At 35.5% G+C, this 19926-nt stretch overlaps 1 protein-coding gene across 9 annotated transcripts in view; it reads right to left on the bottom strand.

Moving 5' to 3' along the window:
- Positions 1–19926, bottom strand: part of Syn2 (Syntrophin-like 2) — a 71030-nt gene that overhangs the window by 10625 nt on the left and 40479 nt on the right. The window contains exons 1-6 of one of the 9 annotated variants that reach the window (XM_074116852.1): positions 19516–19710; positions 9778–9862; positions 5573–5719; positions 1348–1507; positions 684–809; positions 51–179 (exon numbers count right to left, since the gene is read on the bottom strand). In XM_074116852.1, coding sequence (XP_073972953.1) covers positions 51–179; positions 684–809; positions 1348–1507; positions 5573–5719; positions 9778–9840 — 625 coding nt within the window. In that variant the 5' untranslated portion in view covers positions 9841–9862; positions 19516–19710. Of the gene's footprint in view, positions 1–50; positions 180–683; positions 810–1347; positions 1508–5572; positions 5720–9777; positions 9863–12288; positions 12530–19515; positions 19712–19926 lie in introns of those variants that run through there. The other 8 variants (XM_074116851.1, XM_074116848.1, XM_074116850.1 and 5 more) reach the window with 8 other exon arrangements.

The following is a 19926-nucleotide window of genomic DNA, read 5'->3' as shown; positions in this document are numbered from 1 at the left end:
GTTAGATAACTGGAATCTAGAGATAAGGAATGCGTAAGAGTTATTCCTACCTGTAATAATGTCCACCCATCTGGAATTGTTGGTAGTCCTGGAGTCCAGAGAATGATTCGAGGTGCCATTCACTTTCCACCCCTCACTATCGTCGTCGTTGTTACCCAGTTCATTGTCTTCCTTCTCAACTGTTCAATTGTATCATCATATAATATTCATAAGTAGACAAATTATTTTTTCTGGGTACAGTTAGGGTTAGAGTTTCGTGTAGGTCCAAAGCGAAAAATCTGATCAGTTAGAAATTTTGATCTTCAACTGAATTTAATTAGGTACTTTAGATGCAGTATGTTTGGAAACTGCAACAATTCCTCTTTTAATCTAATATTTAATTCTTATTATTTATTAATTTGATTAATGTGCACGCATTAGACACATAAATTTAAGTAAATATTATACCACGTTTCTAATTAGACCACAGCAAAGGGAAAGCTTATAGAAATCTAATCTAATCAATGCTAAGGGGAAGTAGGGGGCGTCTCTCATGTATTAACGACTATTTTTTTGTAATCGAGTCAATATTAAATGATATCATACTTTATATTAAAAATAAAAAGTAAGCAGCGAGTTAAGTGATCACATCAAGAGAATACTTCTTGAAATTTGTACTTCCAATTTGACCCAAGCGTACTTACTGGCTTTCTGCAAAAACGGAGTGGCTGCCCGATAATGTTTTACTGTCAGCATGACGATATCGCCGGCGTTCCTCAAGATGTTTACTGCCTCGTCGTGCTGGCAGTGGGTGATCAGTTCTCCATTTACTGCAATACCATAAACAAAATGGATGATTGGTAGCAGTGAAATTTCGAAATTGAGTCTTAAATTTGATAGAGTAGACATCGGGACAGAGAGCAAAGTTATATCTAGTGGCGATAAGACGAACAAGAATGTTGAAACCGTTATTAAGAAACTGATGATTATTAACTCCTGCACAGAAATTTTGATATTTCTTTGGAAAATTGGTTGAATATATGAATCGTATCACCAGTTGCATGTTTACCTTAATTTGTTAATGATAATCTGAAGGTCTTTTTAGCAGCTAGTCAATTTAGATGTCTTGCGTTTGGTTTTTTAAATATTGCTTCAAGTTCTAGTTTAATCTGAGTCTTTGCGGACAATAAACCGGCCTGTTGTATTTCTGCATGTTTTATTCCTTAAAAATTTTCTGATCATCTCCACAAATTTTAATGATAAGCCTACTTTTGTGATCTGAAGGAGCCACACCCTATTAAGAAATTCCTCTGTGGTTGGCTACAAGCTATATATTAGATACTAATGAAACACACTCCGGCGAGATACCTTTAATGATGGCGTCTCCTACGAACAGCTGGCCTGTCTGGTCAGCAGCTTGATCCTTGAATATCCTAGACACCAAGATGGGCAGTTTGTGTTCAGCACCTCCTTTAATACTTAGTCCAAGTCCACCAACCTTCTGTCTCTGGACGCCCACAATTCGAACCTAAACATTCATCTTGTTTATATCATATAATCTAGATATACCACTCTTTCACAATCCGCTGTATTCCAAAAATTTTTTCAGCTGCATGTTCGATTGCCGTACTTCTTCTTAAAGCGCTTCCTGAGTTCTTAAAGTACTTCAGAGCGCAGTTTGTGGATCAGAACACGGCTCCTTAAGACAAACCCCCTTCTCAATGTTTTTTCAAACTTTTACTATAGCTTGCTTGCTAAAATAAAAGGAAGCTGTACTTAAATAAACTATCGTACTAGAAACCTGGCTGAAGATAAATTTACATAAAAAGTTCTTCCAGCAAAGCCGAGAGATCTTTATTTGAGGAGGCTGAGTGCTAAGGAAAATAGTTCCTATAGAGATTCACATTTCCGGTCAATTATATCTTCAAAGTTATAGTTTTATCAACGTCTTTAATGCTCACAATATTACACGTAAGTAATACAGTCCGAGAAATCGCAGATTAGAAAGATACCTATCACACCCGTTCCCAGCACTTCCTTAAAAATGAATCTTTCTGGAAAGAAGTCACTAGTATTCACATGAATAGTTATGAAGTTAACCTCAATAATAAGTCTAATTTAAAAATTGCGGGAAACAAAAAAAAAACCTCTAGAAATTAGCACATCCGGTAACCCATTTCCTACCAAATCTGTAGTTGTTGTTGTTGGATTCTATGACAGTTATACGAGTATACACTCAGTAACAACCACCGCCTTCCTCCCCCAAAGAGCCTTTAAATGGAATTTTCTGAGGATGTGCTTCACATAAAAGTTATACATCTACTTTAATGAAACATGTAATACAAAGTTTCGGAAAATTGTTAAAACATTTTCAAGAAAATCGCAGGGGGGGATACTGCAAAATGATGAGAGATTTGAGATTTTGATAGAAACTATTTACGCCCTAGAGGCGCCTAAACGAATCACCAAATTTGAGCTATTCGCGATTATCTGATTTTAGATTTGGCTGAACGCGGAAAAACAAATGGCCGACAGAAAGGCAATCAGGAAATTCCGTTGAAAACTTAAAATCAGAAATCAGTCCTTTCGAGGAAATATTAACTCATATAATGTTTAATCTACGAGTAACTTCGGCCTAACCTGTAATAAAATATTCCTTAGGAGAACATTATTTAGCTGAGGATGTTGGTAAGATTTGCAGAGGACAGCAACGCTCGCCTCCGTGCTGCAGACCAACCATCGCCTACAAACACCATTCGAAATAGTTACCTATTTGAAATTGTTCAAATAGCGGTTATTCAAAATTATCATTCCTAGTTTAATGAAAATCAGGGGCGACTAACATTGCAAAGGACAAATAATATCTCTGCTGGTTCGAAACTATTCCATTTCTTTTCTTCAGCAGCTAATAACTTATTGCACCAATGCCTAAATCAGCTAAAAGTGAAGATAGAAAAGGTTGCTTTTTAAACTTGGTTAATTTAGATACTTGAATTTTGTCTCATCACCCAGTCATGCCTTCGCTCCTTTTATTAAGTAAATAAAAAAATCTCTTTTTCTTAATAACTCCAAGTACTTCTTTATTCCATGCCCTATTTAGGGCACAAATGGCTGTTGACCCTATTTAGTGCACAAATGGCTGTTGACCCTATTTAGTGCACAAATGACTGTTGACCCTATTTAGGGCACAAATGACTGTTGACATGGTTTCATGATGGGAAAAGATAGAAGCATGAAAGAATAGTTGAAGTTTTGTAGAAGAAAATCACTACTTGAGTAAAAAATTACGATGAGTAAGAGAAAATAACGTAAAAAGTGATGAGAAGTGAGTAAATAGCACTTCCTTCCGGATCCATAGTAGCACATGTAGTATGATAGAGATTAAACAGAAACAATTTGAATGGAACCGCTTTGAGTAATTCTCTCTTTCTCTCAGTTTATGGGGTTTCCTTTTGGTTTCCAAACTACTGCAGCTAATCACAAGGTAAGCAAACTAAAGTTAATGAGATCAGTTTGCCGCCCAGAGATTTTGTATTAGGTCTGATTTAGTCAGCTTTTGCTCCTCAGCAGTCTGATTTAGTCAGCTTTTGCTCCTCAGCAGTCTGATTTAGTCTGCTTGCTCCTCAGCACACTCCATTCACTTCATATCCATTCGTTTTTCATTAGCATCCATTTACAGCACTGAAACCACGGGCAGGTAATATAAATGTGGGAAACGTTCTTGTAACGCTGAATGAATTTGGTCGTTGAGGTTCGTCTCATCACAATCCATGGCTTCTTTTGAATGGAATAAAGCCTTAACTGACTCACCATTTCGCATTTCCCAAAGTGCTTCCTTACAAACCCACGTTGGTATAACCCATTTCCTTTCTTTGTTTTCAAACAGGAAATCTTTCTTTCAAATCAGAGGCAAATATCTTCAGATGATTCCCAAGTACCCATCTTTTTGAAATGAAATAATTGTAATCATTGTTTTGATCAATATGTTTTTGATCAAATAATTAACTACCAAATATCTATTTGGTAGTTAGACGTAAAAAGCCTGTCTGAAAAATAGGCATTTCTTTACTTTCTACTCTTTTTTTCCTCTATAATGTGATAAGGATGGAAAAGCCAAGTATTTTTGGCTTAGCTTTAACAAAGTTTTATTCGTTTCTTGAAATTATTTACTGAATCTTCTCGAATTGGCGGTTTAAAAATTAATAGCTCCCATGAAAAAATAATGTATTAACAAAGAGGCTTGTAGCGACTTCCCGTAACCGCTGGATCACATAAGAGAATTTCTAGAATAGATAAAGAAAAGAAGTTCTATTGATAGATCACAATGCGAGAGGTAAGTGTACAGAATTTAAGGAAAATCGTGACCGCGATTTATGAGAAAATCTCGGAACGTCGGAACAGTAAATTCTAACTTCCGGTGACGAATGACGGCCATCTCTAGAAAAGACAGATCTCAAGTTAGGTTTCCTGTGGCTTCCTATCTTGACCTCAGTTGATTTCTTCCTCAGTGTTTTCGTCTGACCTTTATCATTCTTATCATCATCTGAGAGGGGACTGCACTGCTGCCTCTTCTGTCAACCGATTGCTCCCCACAGTCAATATGCTTCCAAATAGAATAGCTAAAAGCGGTGCTTGGGAGACCGCTAATGTTTCGCTTCTCATCAGAATAGCTACCATTGCGAACATATTTGAGTTCTAGTATACGCGTACTGAGTCAATTAAATGACCTGAAGCTCTTCCCCCCAGTTAGGCGGAAGTAACTACATTCACTCAGCTCAAGTTTTCTTGCCGTGAAACGAAGGGTTAGCGGGGAACAGCGTTCAGAGTTAGTTTTCTGCAATAAGTTCTTGCTACCTAAATTTGGGCCAAATTTAGAGAGTCTGAGGAGCCTCTTGGATGGCCGTTAAGCATCCAGCATTGGTCAATGACATGCTCTCGGATCCTGTAGTAAAAACTTGGAGGTTGTTCCGATGTCACATTAACACCTACACCTAATGAACTAGAGAATAAGTTATGTACAAATGTAGCGCTAGACCTAATAGTGTGTGTGGCCTTCTAAAAATTCAGGAGATACACAATAAGTCTCTTTGAAGGCGTCACGGTGCCGAGCGGTTATAGGCTAGACCCGCAATGCTTAAGATGTATTGTTGGTTTAGTGGGTTCGATTCCCGGTCTTAGGCCTTGGGTTTTATTTAATGGTTAATATGAGAAATTTACAGTAAAGTATGTTTGCTAGTCGCCTCCGGCCACGACCCGGTAGTTGGACGTAAAGCTCGCCTGAAAAAATAGGCGATTAAAAAAAAAGAAAAAAGTCTCTTTGATGGAAGTACTTGAGGTGAACAGAATCTAAGTTGTAATACAATAAATGTTCAATTACAATTTCCGCTGATCGACGTGTTATTCAGTTGATATTCCAAAATTATGTTAATTTCCACCAATTTAAGCTTTTTGAGTGTTTTAAAGCGATTGTAAAGTAAGAGAACCCGATGAACGAAATTTTAACCAAAATATTTAATACACGATTTACTTTTAAATTCTCATGGACCTGCGGGTACACTAAACAAATGTCATATTTGATTGCGAAAGTAATTACCCTTGAATCAGTTGGCGAGGGTCTTGAATTGTGATTAGGCGGTGTGAGCTCTTCTTTTTGAAGTTTAAGCAACTCCATGGAGAGTTGAAGTCTCATTGGCGAAGGTCTGGTCTTACCATCACTCACTTTCACCATGCCACTGCGTACCTGTTAATCAGCAATACACACGCATGAACATTGGCCACTAATCCAGCACAGAGCTTGCTGAGGGATTCCAGGGCAATTTAAAAGATATTTCCATTTGCTGGGCACAACCGCTGAGTTTTATCTGACCACTTAATATTTCTATCAGGGTAATTTCTAGGTAGGTTAACACCTACAACTAATGGACTAGAGAATAAGTTATGTACAAGTGTAGCCCTAGACCTAATAGTGCGTGAGGCATCCCAAAAGTTTAGGAGATACACAACGTCTCTTTGAAGGCGCCACGGTAGCCGAGCGGTTAAGAGGCGAGAGCTGCAAAGCTAATATGCATTGTGGTACTGGGTTCGATTCCCGATCTTAGGCTTTGGATTTGATTTGATTTTATGGTTAATAAAACTGGTTGGGTCTAGGACCAACCAGTGATCAGACAGATTGCCACGTTAAACACTCCAAAATCTAGACAAGCACATGATCATGAAGTTTTATAGACTTTGATACAATAAAGTACCAGTTTTTATTAAACAATTTAAACAGGGATTTAATGAGAAATTTATCATTGACATTTTTAAGACATGCTAAGAAAATATGACAAAAATTGGCATTTTTAAGACATGCTATGATCTAACGGTGGATCGTTTTTCTTACAACTAGAGGAAAAGACTACAAGAGGCCCAACTATGACTTGAATAAATGTTTCGCAAGCTTGACTGGAGTAACTACAGTCTGCAGTCTGCAGAAACAGTGCAAAATGATCAAAGTAATGATCAAGCCATTTACTGGGTCAAGCAGATTGACAATGGACCAAGGAATGTCAGTCTGATGGACCACGTAGTGTTCGAGACTGCTAATGATGAATTGAAACTGTCAGACAGACGATAGTTTAGTGAATATTGTAAGTGTGCCTTGGTGCACAACACATCCGCTGTTTATTTCGAAGAACATGAAAATTTCCTGGAAAATACTGTGCTTCACATTCAGCCATCTGAGGGAAATGAAGTTAGGAATAATATTTTCATTCCTTCTTAATTAAAAAATAAAGTGAACAAAGGTATTCAGAGACCTATGCTATTTTTTAGTTTCAGCTCCTGCAGAACATTAAACACAATCAAGGTGAGGAAATGCTAATGTTGCAACCAACTGTTAGCTTAGTGAGCTGTTTTGATTATATTTTATATGAGAAAAAGTTTTTGAATTTTTGTTAGAAATGTCACTAACTTGACTATTATTATTAAAGTGGTGTGTTAGTGATTAGAAGTGAGTGCGAGAGAGAGATACACTGTGCGCTGAAAATATTTTCGAAAATTGAACTTGAAATGATTTCAATACTTCCTACCAACATAGTAAGAGAATGTAAAATGTAGATTTCACTAATGTTCAGCATCAATTTAGTTTAGCCAATGGAAACGTGTATTATTAGTTCTTTTTATAACTTTTTTGTTTTAATCATTTATTTAGTGAAAATCAACTCATTGCGTTATGTAAGCAACAAGGATAACAATAAGCAACATATCACACATATCAGAGTGGAGAAGTAACATTTTACATTCTACTGACTCTCTTCATCAGAGAGGAGATCGCGAGGCCACTGTCTTTTAAGACGTCTAGAAGTGTTGTCTGGAAATGTTCTGGAATATAGATGTTGTACAAGTTTATAACTTTTAAAATAATAAAGACACATATGTGCCATATATGGGTATAGTCTGGTCTGAAATTGAAGTTTTTCGAGAGCTCTTAGTAAATAAATTATCCTGTGAACCTTCTTTAAGACTCGCCCCCAGAACGAATTAGATTGTAAAAGCAGCGCACAGGTACAGAGAATAGCTGAAAAGTCTTCCAAATCGTATCCCCAGTAGACCGATTTACAGAAAATTTATTAAAAGAATATCAACTTGGAGCTGCCTGCGATATTTTGCTTCGCAGCGTCACACACTCACACACGCATAACATTCTTTGGACTTCCTGTCAAACTTTACTCTTCCATCTAGTATCTAAGTAAAGTACCTCTTCTCATTTTTTGAGAAAGTTGAAAGTTCATCAATGTGCAGCGAGTGGATGCAAAAGTTTGAACTTAACTGTCCTCTCGCAATGAGCAATGCTGAGGACATGCCGATTGAAAATACTTGTAATTGGCATCGTCACTTGAGCATGTGCTTGAATATGGCTATTGGGATCTGGCTGAGTAGTGGAACGACCTGAAAGCAAGTTATTGAAGACTCGACTCTGGTAAGTAGCGGCTTCCAAGAGGCAAGTTGTCTGGAGCCAGACTCTGCTACCAAGAAATCTTCCCTCAAATCCCCATGTTATCGGCACATTTGCTCTGCCCACTGCCATTTCTTCCCAACTCAACGGGACTGTTAGCAACAATCACTGAAACATTTAAAGTGCCGAGATGTCAAAGTTCACTTTCCTCGATTCCATGTTGCTTTAAATTAGAGAAATACTTACTCAACTGAGCACATTTCCAATGGTATTTATATTCGTAGATAATGGTACTTTCTTTTTTGTTTCATTATTTTATTTTTTTTGGCGCAACAACAGCTGAGGTTATTAGCGCCTATTATTATTGTTATTTTTACTTTCACCTATATTGCGAACATATGTTACCAATTATCCAAAGAGAGGGGTGATTAGTGTGTTTTTCCAAAACGGAAAAAATTCAGGAAACTGAAACTTTATGCTTCGATTGAAACTCTCTTAGCGACTCGATTTCTAGAAAGGTTTATTCACTTTTCCCAGTATTTCACACCAAAGTTTTGAAATCGTTCCATCAATCGATATAAATCTTTAATAAACTTTCTATCCTCATAGCACTCTTGATTGCCTTAAACTTTATTTGAGAATGGAGACTCAACGAGTTAAACATTAAATAAATAAAACTTTTCGTTTCACAAATTTTTAACTCTAAAATCTCGCAACGAATACTTCTCAGAGTTTCTTAGAATTGTGAAATAGCAGCCATTTTCTGTATAAAAACCTTTTACTTAAACAGACGTTTTAGACCAAAATCCAGGGACCATCCTCAGTATCTACAATTATGTTTACTAATTACAACTTCACATTTACGAAAAGGAATATTATCAAAATTGAAATAATCTACATAATCACATTATGAGTATTATTACAACATTAATAGTTACTTATTGTAATAGATTAATCAGAACAGTTTTGTCTTAAGTGCCATGAGGATGTCTAAAAAATAACAAAACTCAATAAATCACTGATAATGCAAAAAATATTTTAATATAAACGCGGTACAAAACTTCAGCAAGTGTAGTGTGAGAGGGAAACTAAGTGAAGTTTCCACCAAACTGACCAACTCCTGTTGGTGGATGGTCCGAAACAGGTCACAGGGTTTTAGAAGATAAACATCCGGCTGCGCTGCGACCGGATAGAATCAACGATATCCAACACTACCAACGTAATCACATTTTTAACTATTTATAATACAAATAATGAAAGGCAATCGAAGGATTGGCAATCTTTTAAGAGTACTGGGGCAGCGAGACAAGGAGTTACTTGACACCCGGGGGCGGTAAGACAGGGAGCCGCCATACTCTAGAGGCTCCCATAGGACTGCATGGAGCCAGAGGGCGGGGTCCATTGCATCCTCTCTCTGCATTGGGCCGAGTAGTAGAGTTATCTTTGGCACTCTTCCAGACCCTTCCCATGTGACTTTGCTTGGCAAGGTCGACTAAGGCCAGTATATTCTTTAAACCCAATATTTTGTATTTAAAAAAATCGAAAAAAGAGGAGAGTTTAACTTTATCGCCATTCACGTTAGTATTCAAATTAATCATAAATTATAATCGGCATTTTGTGGGAAAGTGATGAAAAGAGCCGATAGAAACGCCATGCAGATGGTGAATGGTGCGACCTATAAAAAGTATGGGTGAAGAGTGGTGGTGGAAATCGCTTTTATAATGGTCACTTCCCTTGTTCAACTGGATTAATAAAGGTGCCTGGAAGGCAGGAGGGCAGAAAAGGTAGCCCTAATGAAGCCCTAAAACGATATAGCCTTATAGTAAATACCTTAAAATAAGAAAATGCAATGAGTACGTTACCTTAACATTATTGTCCAGCTGCTCCTGAATTGGAGTGGCCATATTTCTGGTTGTGATTCGCATTGCACCTGTGTACAGTTCAAAACTGCCAATATTATCATCATTACTCATTATATTCAGTTCTCTATTGAAATTGAGTTTTTAAAGAAAAGATCCGTTTTGAGGAAGTTTCTGATTTGGGAAAACTGAAAAATGAAATCTAAAATTTGCATGATTACAACGCTTTCTCGCACGAGCAGAAAGAAAAAGTCAAGAAAATTATGAAAACTTACAGAACCTCTTTTATTTATCAAAATGGAATGTTGCTGCCTGATTAATTGCTTAAATTGCTGGTCGAAACGCCGTCAATTGACTAAATATATTTGAGTAATCTGTCAGCTGTTATTATATGGAAGGCAGAAGATATGGATGAAGACGATTTGGTAAGAGTGTTAAGCCAGCAAAGACTTTGGAAAAGTGGAAGAGAATGTAGCAAAGTCAATGAAGGTCGCGCAGTCATTCATGAAGCCGATCAATGAAACGCAACGCAACAGCTGTCTTATAGTTCAACAAACTGGCCAGTTCTACATACATACACTGTTACAGTAGATATGTTGTCTTTATTCGTAGAATTAATTATTCATCCAGAGGGGCAGTACGCTGGAGAGGAATCCACGTTTATGATTACTATGTTAACTTTATTCTCTATTCTCGTATAAAGTTAGAAAATTAAAAAAGAAAAAACCACTACATGTAATACTTCCGGTGCTGCATAAAAACGTAGGCATACTGAATAGCTTTAATTAAAAAATGCTGCAAATGATTTTGTAGCAACACTATTTTTTAAGCAATTTGGTCCAAAATTAAATTATTTCTCTATTCAAAAAAAGTACAGGTTAAAATGAACGAAATCACCATTTATCTAAAACGAATTTAATAATGTGTTTCTTAAACAAAAATATTAATATTTTTTTGCCTTTTCAAATTTTGCTACAGGAAGAAATCAAAGACAGACTAGAAATATTGAACTAAAATAAATTATTTATTTTATTGGAAGAGTTGCAATAAATCGAATAAATAATTAATTAATTGAGGGAGGCCCGAGTGTCGGACTTCCACAAATATCGATCTGCAACGGAAGGACAACACTGTTGGCTGACAGCACACACAAACTCACTCACAGCAATGAGGAAGAAAACTTCCTGTGCCAAAAAGTAGTACGAATAATAAGAAGTTAGGCTCTACTTTGGTCTCAGCAAAAAATTATCTGATTGACTTATTTAAAGCATTAGGTTAAAACAAACATCACGCGATGAGGGTCAGTTTTTAATTTCTTAGAAATCGCGAGGGAGCCAATTTACACCGACGGTTCCAGAGAGCGAACATACTAAGTACCTACCACAAGTTCGTCAAAGTTAGACTTGTTCTGAAAACATAACTTTTATTTATCCCAGGTGTATCTGACAATTGGCCCCGGAACACCCGCGGTTATTCTTGAAATTACGTATTAACATCAGCTGAATATAATTAAATTTACCTAATAATCACCTTTGAACACTGGACAACTGAGCGCGACATTACTACGTCACTCACTATAACTATCAAAACCGTTCAGTCTCAGTATTTGCTGGAAACTTAGGTTCTCATGACTCCATCTCTTTCTAACACAGCGAATGTGAATACTCCCACAGTTTACTACTACAAAAAACTTTTCCGCAATTCACGTAATTAAAGTTCTTTGGTATTATAATTGAACAGTCCTGTGTACGTTATAATTACGACCTATGTTCGCTACAATATGAAAGAAGCGTGACGTCACTATTCTCCAGAAGTGAAATAAACTCAATATTCTCAGCGTAAAAGTTTCAAACGAAGTGAAGGTCCAATGTGTTGTACAATTTACAATTACAGGAAACTGGAAAAATCGCCTTCTTTCAGTGGGCGGATATTTGGGATTTCCTAGATAATCATTTCCTAAATATTGTACACACACATATTAAACAATGGCCGAAGGACGCTTTAGAGGATATGCCAACTTTTTCTCTCCTCAATTTGCCTGAAAAACTGTTTCAAATACAAAAACTACATTAGTTCAATAGAGATCAGAGAAAGCCTAGACATTAGCTCAGTGGAAATACAAGCGCAGGATACGAATTCGAGTCCAGGTGTTCCGACCTTAGATTTAGTCTATATAAAGAAAGACTTGCACTGCCACTATTTGGACACGGGTGGTACACTAAACAGCTGTACTTGTCGTTGCGCCTTAAACAAAACTGTATCTACTTCGTTAAAAGAAATCAATTTTGAAAATGTTTTCGATCAAAAATCAAGTCAGCGAAAGGAACTTGCAGTTTCCTGACGTCATACTAACGAAGTATTCAAGTTGCTCATTCTGCGGTCTGCACTCACAAACTCATACACAAAAACTAAGGAAGTGGAAGCGATTAGCAAAAAAAAATTGTAAAAAAAATAAAAAATAATAATAAAAGTAAGATGGGAAGAAATGGGGTGCACCAATTTGTAGGTACTCACTTAAGGAGTTGTCCCAGGATTTTGAGCGATTTCTGTCCCACATTTTTGGCGCAGCCAAGAACTTGACAGAGGAACTTCTTTCGTCGAGGAATGCAACAACATCTGGTGAGTAGCTACTTCCGCTGCTAGAATATTCTTTCAAACTCATTTTTATTTCACTGTTTTTTTTTTACTTTTTCGGTTTTATAGCTTTTTGGCGGGCCAAAAACTTCCGACAGAGACTTTCTTGTTTATTGGCGGAGAAGTTGAAGAGAGAGCTGCACTGAGGAGACTGGCCGCTGGATATCACTGCACAGGCTCACCGACTGCCTTCACTTGTCATCCAGAAAAGTCACACAGTTACAACACTTGCGTTATCATAGTTTTGTGCGTCTACAATGGAGTTAGTTTATCGCAAACCGTCGAGTGATGGGAGGGGAGAGGAGCTGTCTGAAGTACAAAGGCTGCTGATAGTGCCGTCATGTCACGCGGCCTGCTCGCTTTATTTCCACCCACTCCAATCAAACAAGAAAAACCTCGGTGGTAAAATGAAAATTAGAAAGAGACCAGATTGCAAATTTACTAATTTTCCATTAAGTTCAATTTCGGAGAGGAAATGGATAAAAGTTTGGATGGACTGCATTCCAGATCTCCCCACCTATTTTTGGATTATCCTCTCCAAAAATGTTTACAAATTAAATTTCTACAACCATTCTAGTGCAAAGCCTGGCATCTTCCACACAAATAATTCTGTTTTTAAAAGACATTTTCTTTTATAAAATTAAATGCTTACTGTAGAAAATGTTCTGGATATGGCTACTGAAAAGGCCAGGCGCGCCTGAGATCCCATCAACATTTCCGGCACCACTACAATGCCATTTATTTTATTTATTCAAGTTCGATATTTTATGTTTCAGTTTTAATAATTTTGACAATTTTTTTCTCTTTCTCTATAAAAGATAAAATTCCCAAATTTTCTTTGTAATATAGGGCAAAACTTCCTTTATACCAGTAACGTTTTTGCAAAATACTATTCAATCGGGCAAAACGATGTCAAAAATGAGCAAAAACGAAATATTCAAAAATTGTTCTTGTTGTTGTTCTTCCTTTTTATTGCGGCTAAACGCGCGAACCGATTTTCATGAATGAGGGGTCATTCGATTCGGAATTTCATGAAGAAATGCAAATGGGGGTATCGATGCTGTACGTTATATGGAACGGCAGTTGCAATTGAAACCAGTTATAGAGCTAACTCTTATCTACTATTGGGTAAAGAATTCACTAAACTCTAAACCACAAAAAGAGAAATATAGAAGTTCAAATTTCAGGACCACCAAAATTTACCCTACTATATCTAATTACCTAATATAACTAAAACAATGCCATTTATAAAAGATATAGAGCTCACTATTCCCTACAATTCGAATTCGGTAAACAATTCATTAAAATCGGAACAATATGAAAAAAGATATAGAGGGTAGAAGTTTGAAACTATTTTTTGTGTGTTCTTTTTAAAGGTAAAATTTAACCTTCTATATCATAATAACTATTATCGCTAAAAGATTGCAATTTATACCAGTAATAGAGCCAACTTTTTCCTTCAATTCGATAAAGAATTCATTAAAATCAGAACTATAGGAAGAGAGATATAGAGGTTTGAATTTTGAACGATTTACGTAACCTCTAAAATTTTACCTTATATATCTTAATGACTATTATCACTGTAAAAATGTTATCAGTAATAGAGGGGACATTTCTCTACAACTTGTGAAAGAATTCATCAAAATCGGAACATTAGCAAGAGACATATAGAGGCTTGAAATTGGAACGAATTTCAAATACTCCAAATTTAACCTTCGATATCTGTTACCTCGTATAACTAGAACTTTTCAATTTATACTAGTTATTGATCTAACTATAAATTCACTAACACTTGCCTATGGCCAAAGTTGGGCAATGATTAAAAAAACAATTAAATTCTAAATTTAATTGATTAAATTTTTTAATTGATTAAATTTATTTTTAATTTTAATCAGAATTTAATCAGCGAATTTAATCTTAATTTTAATCATATGACAATTATTTTATCAATTAAATTTCAGATTTAATAGTTAATCAAACTAATTTAATCAAACTAAAAAAATTATGATTAAATCTGAGAATTAAATTGAACTTTAATTTTAATCACCGAATAAGTTCAATTTCAATCGTTAATCAAACTAATTTAATCATCCACTTTTATGGCTTTTCAACCAATGGTTCGAACCACGTTTTGGCGAGGCCTTTTTTCTGAGCGTCTTCAATAAATACATTTCGGTTAATTTTTGTACACTTGGACTCCTTCACGAGTCTCTAGACCAGTGGTACTTAACCTTTTCATAGACGCGGAACACAATTATATGTATATATTTTTCTCGCGGAACACTAACATTAAATAATATGAAATTCGGTATTTAGCAAGAACTTAAAATTAAATTCAAATTAAAAAAAAAAAGGAACAATTTTTTGTTTTCGTATCTTTCCTAAGTTTCTAAATTTCAATACATTTAAAATGGAAATTTCGTGGAACACTTGAACCATATTCGCGGAACATCGGTTAAGAACCACTGCTTTATATCTTCTACATTTATAGATCTGTACCCAAAATAACTATAGTTTATAATTGAGTAAAACAAAGTGTATAAGAGAACAAAATTCCATATCAATACGTGGTTCAAAGTGGGAGATATAGAACGGCCATAATTTTACAGAATTTCATGACCCAAAAAATTTTCAACACTTTATATCTTCTACATTTATAGATCTGTGCACAAAATAACTATAGTTTATAATTGAGAAAAACAAAGTGTACCAGAGAACAAAATTCCATATCAATACGTGGTAGACAGTGGGAGATATAGAACGGCCATAATTTTACAGAATTTCATGACCCAAAAAATTTTCAACCCTTTATATCTTATACCTTTTTAGATCTGTGCCCAAAATAACTATAGTTTATAATTGAGAAAAACAAAGTGTATAAGAGAACAAAATTCCATATCAATACGTGGTTCAAAGTGGGAGATATAGAACGGCCATAATTTTACAGAATTTCATGACCCAAAAAATTTTCAACACTTTATATCTTCTACATTTATAGATCTGTGCACAAAATAACTATAGTTTATAATTGAGAAAAACAAAGTGTACCAGAGAACAAAATTCCATATCAATACGTGGTAGACAGTGGGAGATATAGAACGGCCATAATTTTACAGAATTTCATGACCCAAAAAATTTTCAACCCTTTATATCTTATACCTTTTTAGATCTGTGCCCAAAATAACTATAGTTTATAATTGAGAAAAACAAAGTGTACAAGAGGACCAAATTCCATATCAATACGTGGTTCAAAGTGGGAGATATAGAACGGCCATAATTTTACAGAATTTCATGACCCAAAAAATTTTCAACACTTTATATCTTCTACATTTATAGATCTGTGCACAAAATAACTATAGTTTATAATTGAGAAAAACAAAGTGTACAAGAGAACAAAATTTCATACGAATACGTGGTTCACAGTTGGAGATATAGAACGGCCATAATTTTACAGAATTTCATGACCCAAAAAATTTTCAACTATTTATATCTTCTACATTTATAGATCTGTGTACAAAATAACTATAGTTTATAATTGAGAAAAATAAAGTGTATAAGAGAACAAAATTTCATACGAATACGTGGTTCACAGTGGGAGATTTAGAACGGCCATAATTTTACAGAATTTCATGACCCAAAGAAATTTCAACCCTTTATATCTTCTACCTTTTTAGATCTGTGCACAAAATAACTATAGTTTATAATTGAGAAAAACAAAGTGTATAAGAGAACAAAATTCCATATCAATACGTGGTTCACAGTGGGAGATATATAACGGCCATAATTTTACAGAATTTCATGGCCCAATAAAATTTTAACCCTTTATATCTTCTACATTTATAGATCTGTGCACAAAATAACTATAGTTTATAATTGAGAAAAACAAAGTGTACAAGAGAACAAAATTCCATATCAATACGTGGTTCACAGTGGAGATATACGAGTAGAACGGCCATAATTTTACAGAATTTCATGACCCAAAAAAATTTCAACCCTTTATATCAGTGGTTCTTAACCTTTTCATAGACGCGGAACGCAATTATATGTATATATTTTTCTCGCGGAACACTAACATTAATTAATTTGAAATTCGGTATTTAGCAAGAACTTAAATTTAAATTCAAATTAAAAAAAAAGGAACAATTCTTTGTTTTCTTATCTTTCATAAGTTTCTAAATTTCAATACATTTAAAATTGAAATTTCGCGTAACACTTGGACCATATTCGCGGATCACCAGTGTTCCGCGGAACACCAGTTAAGAACCACTGCTCTAGACGTATATAGGACCACCTTGTACTCACATTTAACCATGTTTACCACTCACTAGACTTAGATAGGACCACCTTGCACTAACATTTTACCGTGTTGGCGACTCACTAGACTTATATAGGGCTACCTTACAAGCACATTTAACCATGTTTACCACTCACTAGACTTATATACGGTCTGCCGGAAAGTTCTGTCCGTTTTTGGAATAAAACAAAATACAATTTTTTCTTACCAATAAACTTTATTAAATAATATAATTGCCATTTTTATTAATGATTACTCGCCAGCGTGAGCGCAATTTATGTATTTCATTTTTGAAAAATGTATTATTTTTGATGCGAGAAATTGAACCAGTACTTGTTTGATATCTACTTCATTTTTAAATGTTTCGCCCTTCAACAAATTTCGTAAGGACAAAAACAATTGATAGTCGGAGGGTGCTAAGTTCGGGGAATATGGTGGATTCGACAGAATTTTCCAGCCTTGTTCTGCAATTTTTAGACGAGTCTTTAAAGCAGCATTTGGCCTGCATTATCATGATGCAGTATGATGTTCTTCCTATTGAACATCGCCGGCCTTTTTTCTTGGACTGCTGTCTTTAAATTATGCATTTGCTAACAATACTTCTCCGAATTTAGCTTTTCGTTCGGTTTTAAAAGCTCATAATGTGTAGGTCCTCGAATGCCCCATCATATACACAACATTCTCTTATTCAGAGTGAAATTAGGTTTACAGGTGGAAGGGCTAGGTTTTCCGGGTTCACAATATGTCCTTTTCCTTACGATGTTTTCGTAGGTAATCTACTTTTTATCCCCAGTTATCATCCAGTTCAAGAAGAGCTCGATTTTGACCTCGAACTACGGATTTAACCCCAATAGACTATTTTCAGAAGGGATATCTAAAAAATAAAGTGTACAGTAACCTTAATCCCTTGGCTTCAATCGAAGATCTGGAATATCGAATAGCTCTAGCCTGCCTAGATCTGGTTTGTTCCATTTGAAAAAAAACTTAGATACTGTATCTGGGGAAATTGGGGTTTAAAAAATGGGTCAATTACTGAAAAAAACTAGATTTGATTAAATACGTGTTTTCTATTTTTTTGAAATTTCCCGCCGTTTAAAAAAAAGTGGGTGGAACACATAACTCTGGTCACCCTGTTCATAAGTCTATTGAGTCGCCAACTACGTTAAATGTAAGGTAGTCCTATCTAAGTATAGTGAGTGGTAAACTTGGTTAAATGTGAGAGTAAGGTGGTCCTAAGTATAATGAGTGGTAAACATGGTTAAATGTGAGTGTAAGGTGGTCCTATATAAGTCTTGAGAGTCACCAACATGGTATAGATGAGACACCAGACTGGTAGAATGAAGGTGCCAAGTTTGGGAAAGGTGATAATATTGATAGAGAAGAAGCACCAGCTAGGCGGAATAAAGATGCATTGGTCCGATTCTGGTTTAACCATTGGCAATGTTTGGTTTTAAAAATTTAATCTCTCATATTTTGATTAAATTAAAAAATTTAATCGTCCAAATTGATTAAAACTAAATTTGGAATTTAATTCAATCAATTAAAATTCTGATTATTTAATTTTAATCTTAATTTTTAGTTATGATTAAAAATTTTAATTGATTAAATTGCGATTAAATTAAAAGTGAATTTAATTTTAATCAACTAATTTTGGCCGATCAAATTTTTTAATTTTAATCATGATTAAAATTAAATTTCGGTTTAATTCAATTGTTTTTTAATTGATTAAATTTTTGCCCAACTCTGCCTATGGCAGTGTTCACTTATTTTTCATAGGTTGATCATATGATATTTGGAATAAAAGTACATGATCGCAATATTTCCTCGTGCGTGCTAGGAGCCAATCATAAAGGACACTTACGTCTATTAGAATGCCAGCAGCTGTTATAATCCTTAATTTTTCAGACAAATTTGTTTTAATAAATATGTTTATTAAGCAGAACTTTGAGTCCGGACTAAATCACCAATATGCTTGCCTCCAGCTGAATTACCGCGCTCCTACGTCTTTTCCTCGCCTTCCTCACCCCCCACCTAGCCCTTTAAAATTAAGATCACTGATGTAAACATTCTTAATGCTAAATGTTTTTAACCAATTTATTAGAAGTTTTTTTTAAAAAATAATAATTTTAAGTGCGCTTTGTAAAGTTATACTTTCACCTTGAAAGAGTGAGAATTCTCATGAGAGTAATAGCGTGACCTAAACAGGAAATGAAATAGAAAATGTTTTCCCAGACACATATTTATAAAGTGCCCGTCTACATTACATGTTTCCGCCAAAAGTCTTGCAAACAATCCCAAAAAACTAGTGTGCACCGGCTTTCTCCCGCTGCCATTCATATAATTAAATTGTATTCAAACTTGAAATTGTTTCTAAAGAGTCTTCAAAGTTGAACATGATCTTTGCAATAAAATGGCATTCACAGCTACCCCAGTGAATGGGTCCCAAAGCAACATTAAGTGAAATCCTTGACCACCGAAAAAATTATAAAGAGCCGATCAGTCAGCCCTTCTGATGGACTGATCGGCTCTTCGCACTCGAAATATGATTATCAGACTGGTGGGAGGAGCCATGATTGTTCAGTATCAGTCCTTTTATTTATCTCTGGCAAACTGTCCACTTAGGGCCAGTTCACCTTCAGGTCTTGCACTTTTTAATTACTAATAGCAAATTTTGTGATGTGGTGGATAGTATAAAACTATGAGTCAAAAATATATCAAAAATAATACTCAAGAAATACACGTATAAACTTGCTGCGGTTGCAACTTTCCGACTAAGTTTGTCGACTAGGATAGTTATATTCAATAAAACTTACTTGGTCACATGGTGAGCGAAGTGGATACTCGGTAGTTTGACTCGGATAAAAAATATTGAATTAAAAACAACACTGCACAAATGAATTCTAGCAAGGCTGTCAAAATAGTGACGTTATGTAGGGTACAAGTCCAGGCACTAGGCCAGACCCACATGAGAATGCACTGGTAGAGACTAGAGGCTCAAGCTGCTTCGGTACAGCCTATACTCTGGCGGCCCTGCTCGCAAACAGCCTCCACAACAATGAGTGACGTCACAGCTCCGCGATCTATACGCTGAAAAGCTTCACTATGACGCTGGCAGATTGCACCACCTAGTAGTACTTCTTTTTTAGTACTAAGTGGGAGGTTATTTAGCGATCATGTCAAATTTTCAATCCCAATTTTTCTAAGAAGTGCCCGTTTGAGGATCT

Source organism: Rhodnius prolixus, unplaced genomic scaffold (genome assembly GCF_049639745.1).
Source record: "Rhodnius prolixus isolate KJV_2025 unplaced genomic scaffold, Rpr scaffold_43, whole genome shotgun sequence".
In the NCBI taxonomy this organism is placed as follows: Eukaryota; Metazoa; Arthropoda; class Insecta; order Hemiptera; family Reduviidae; genus Rhodnius; species Rhodnius prolixus.
The sequence above is the reverse complement of the archived record's forward strand: the minus strand, read 5'-3'. Positions and strand labels throughout refer to the sequence as shown.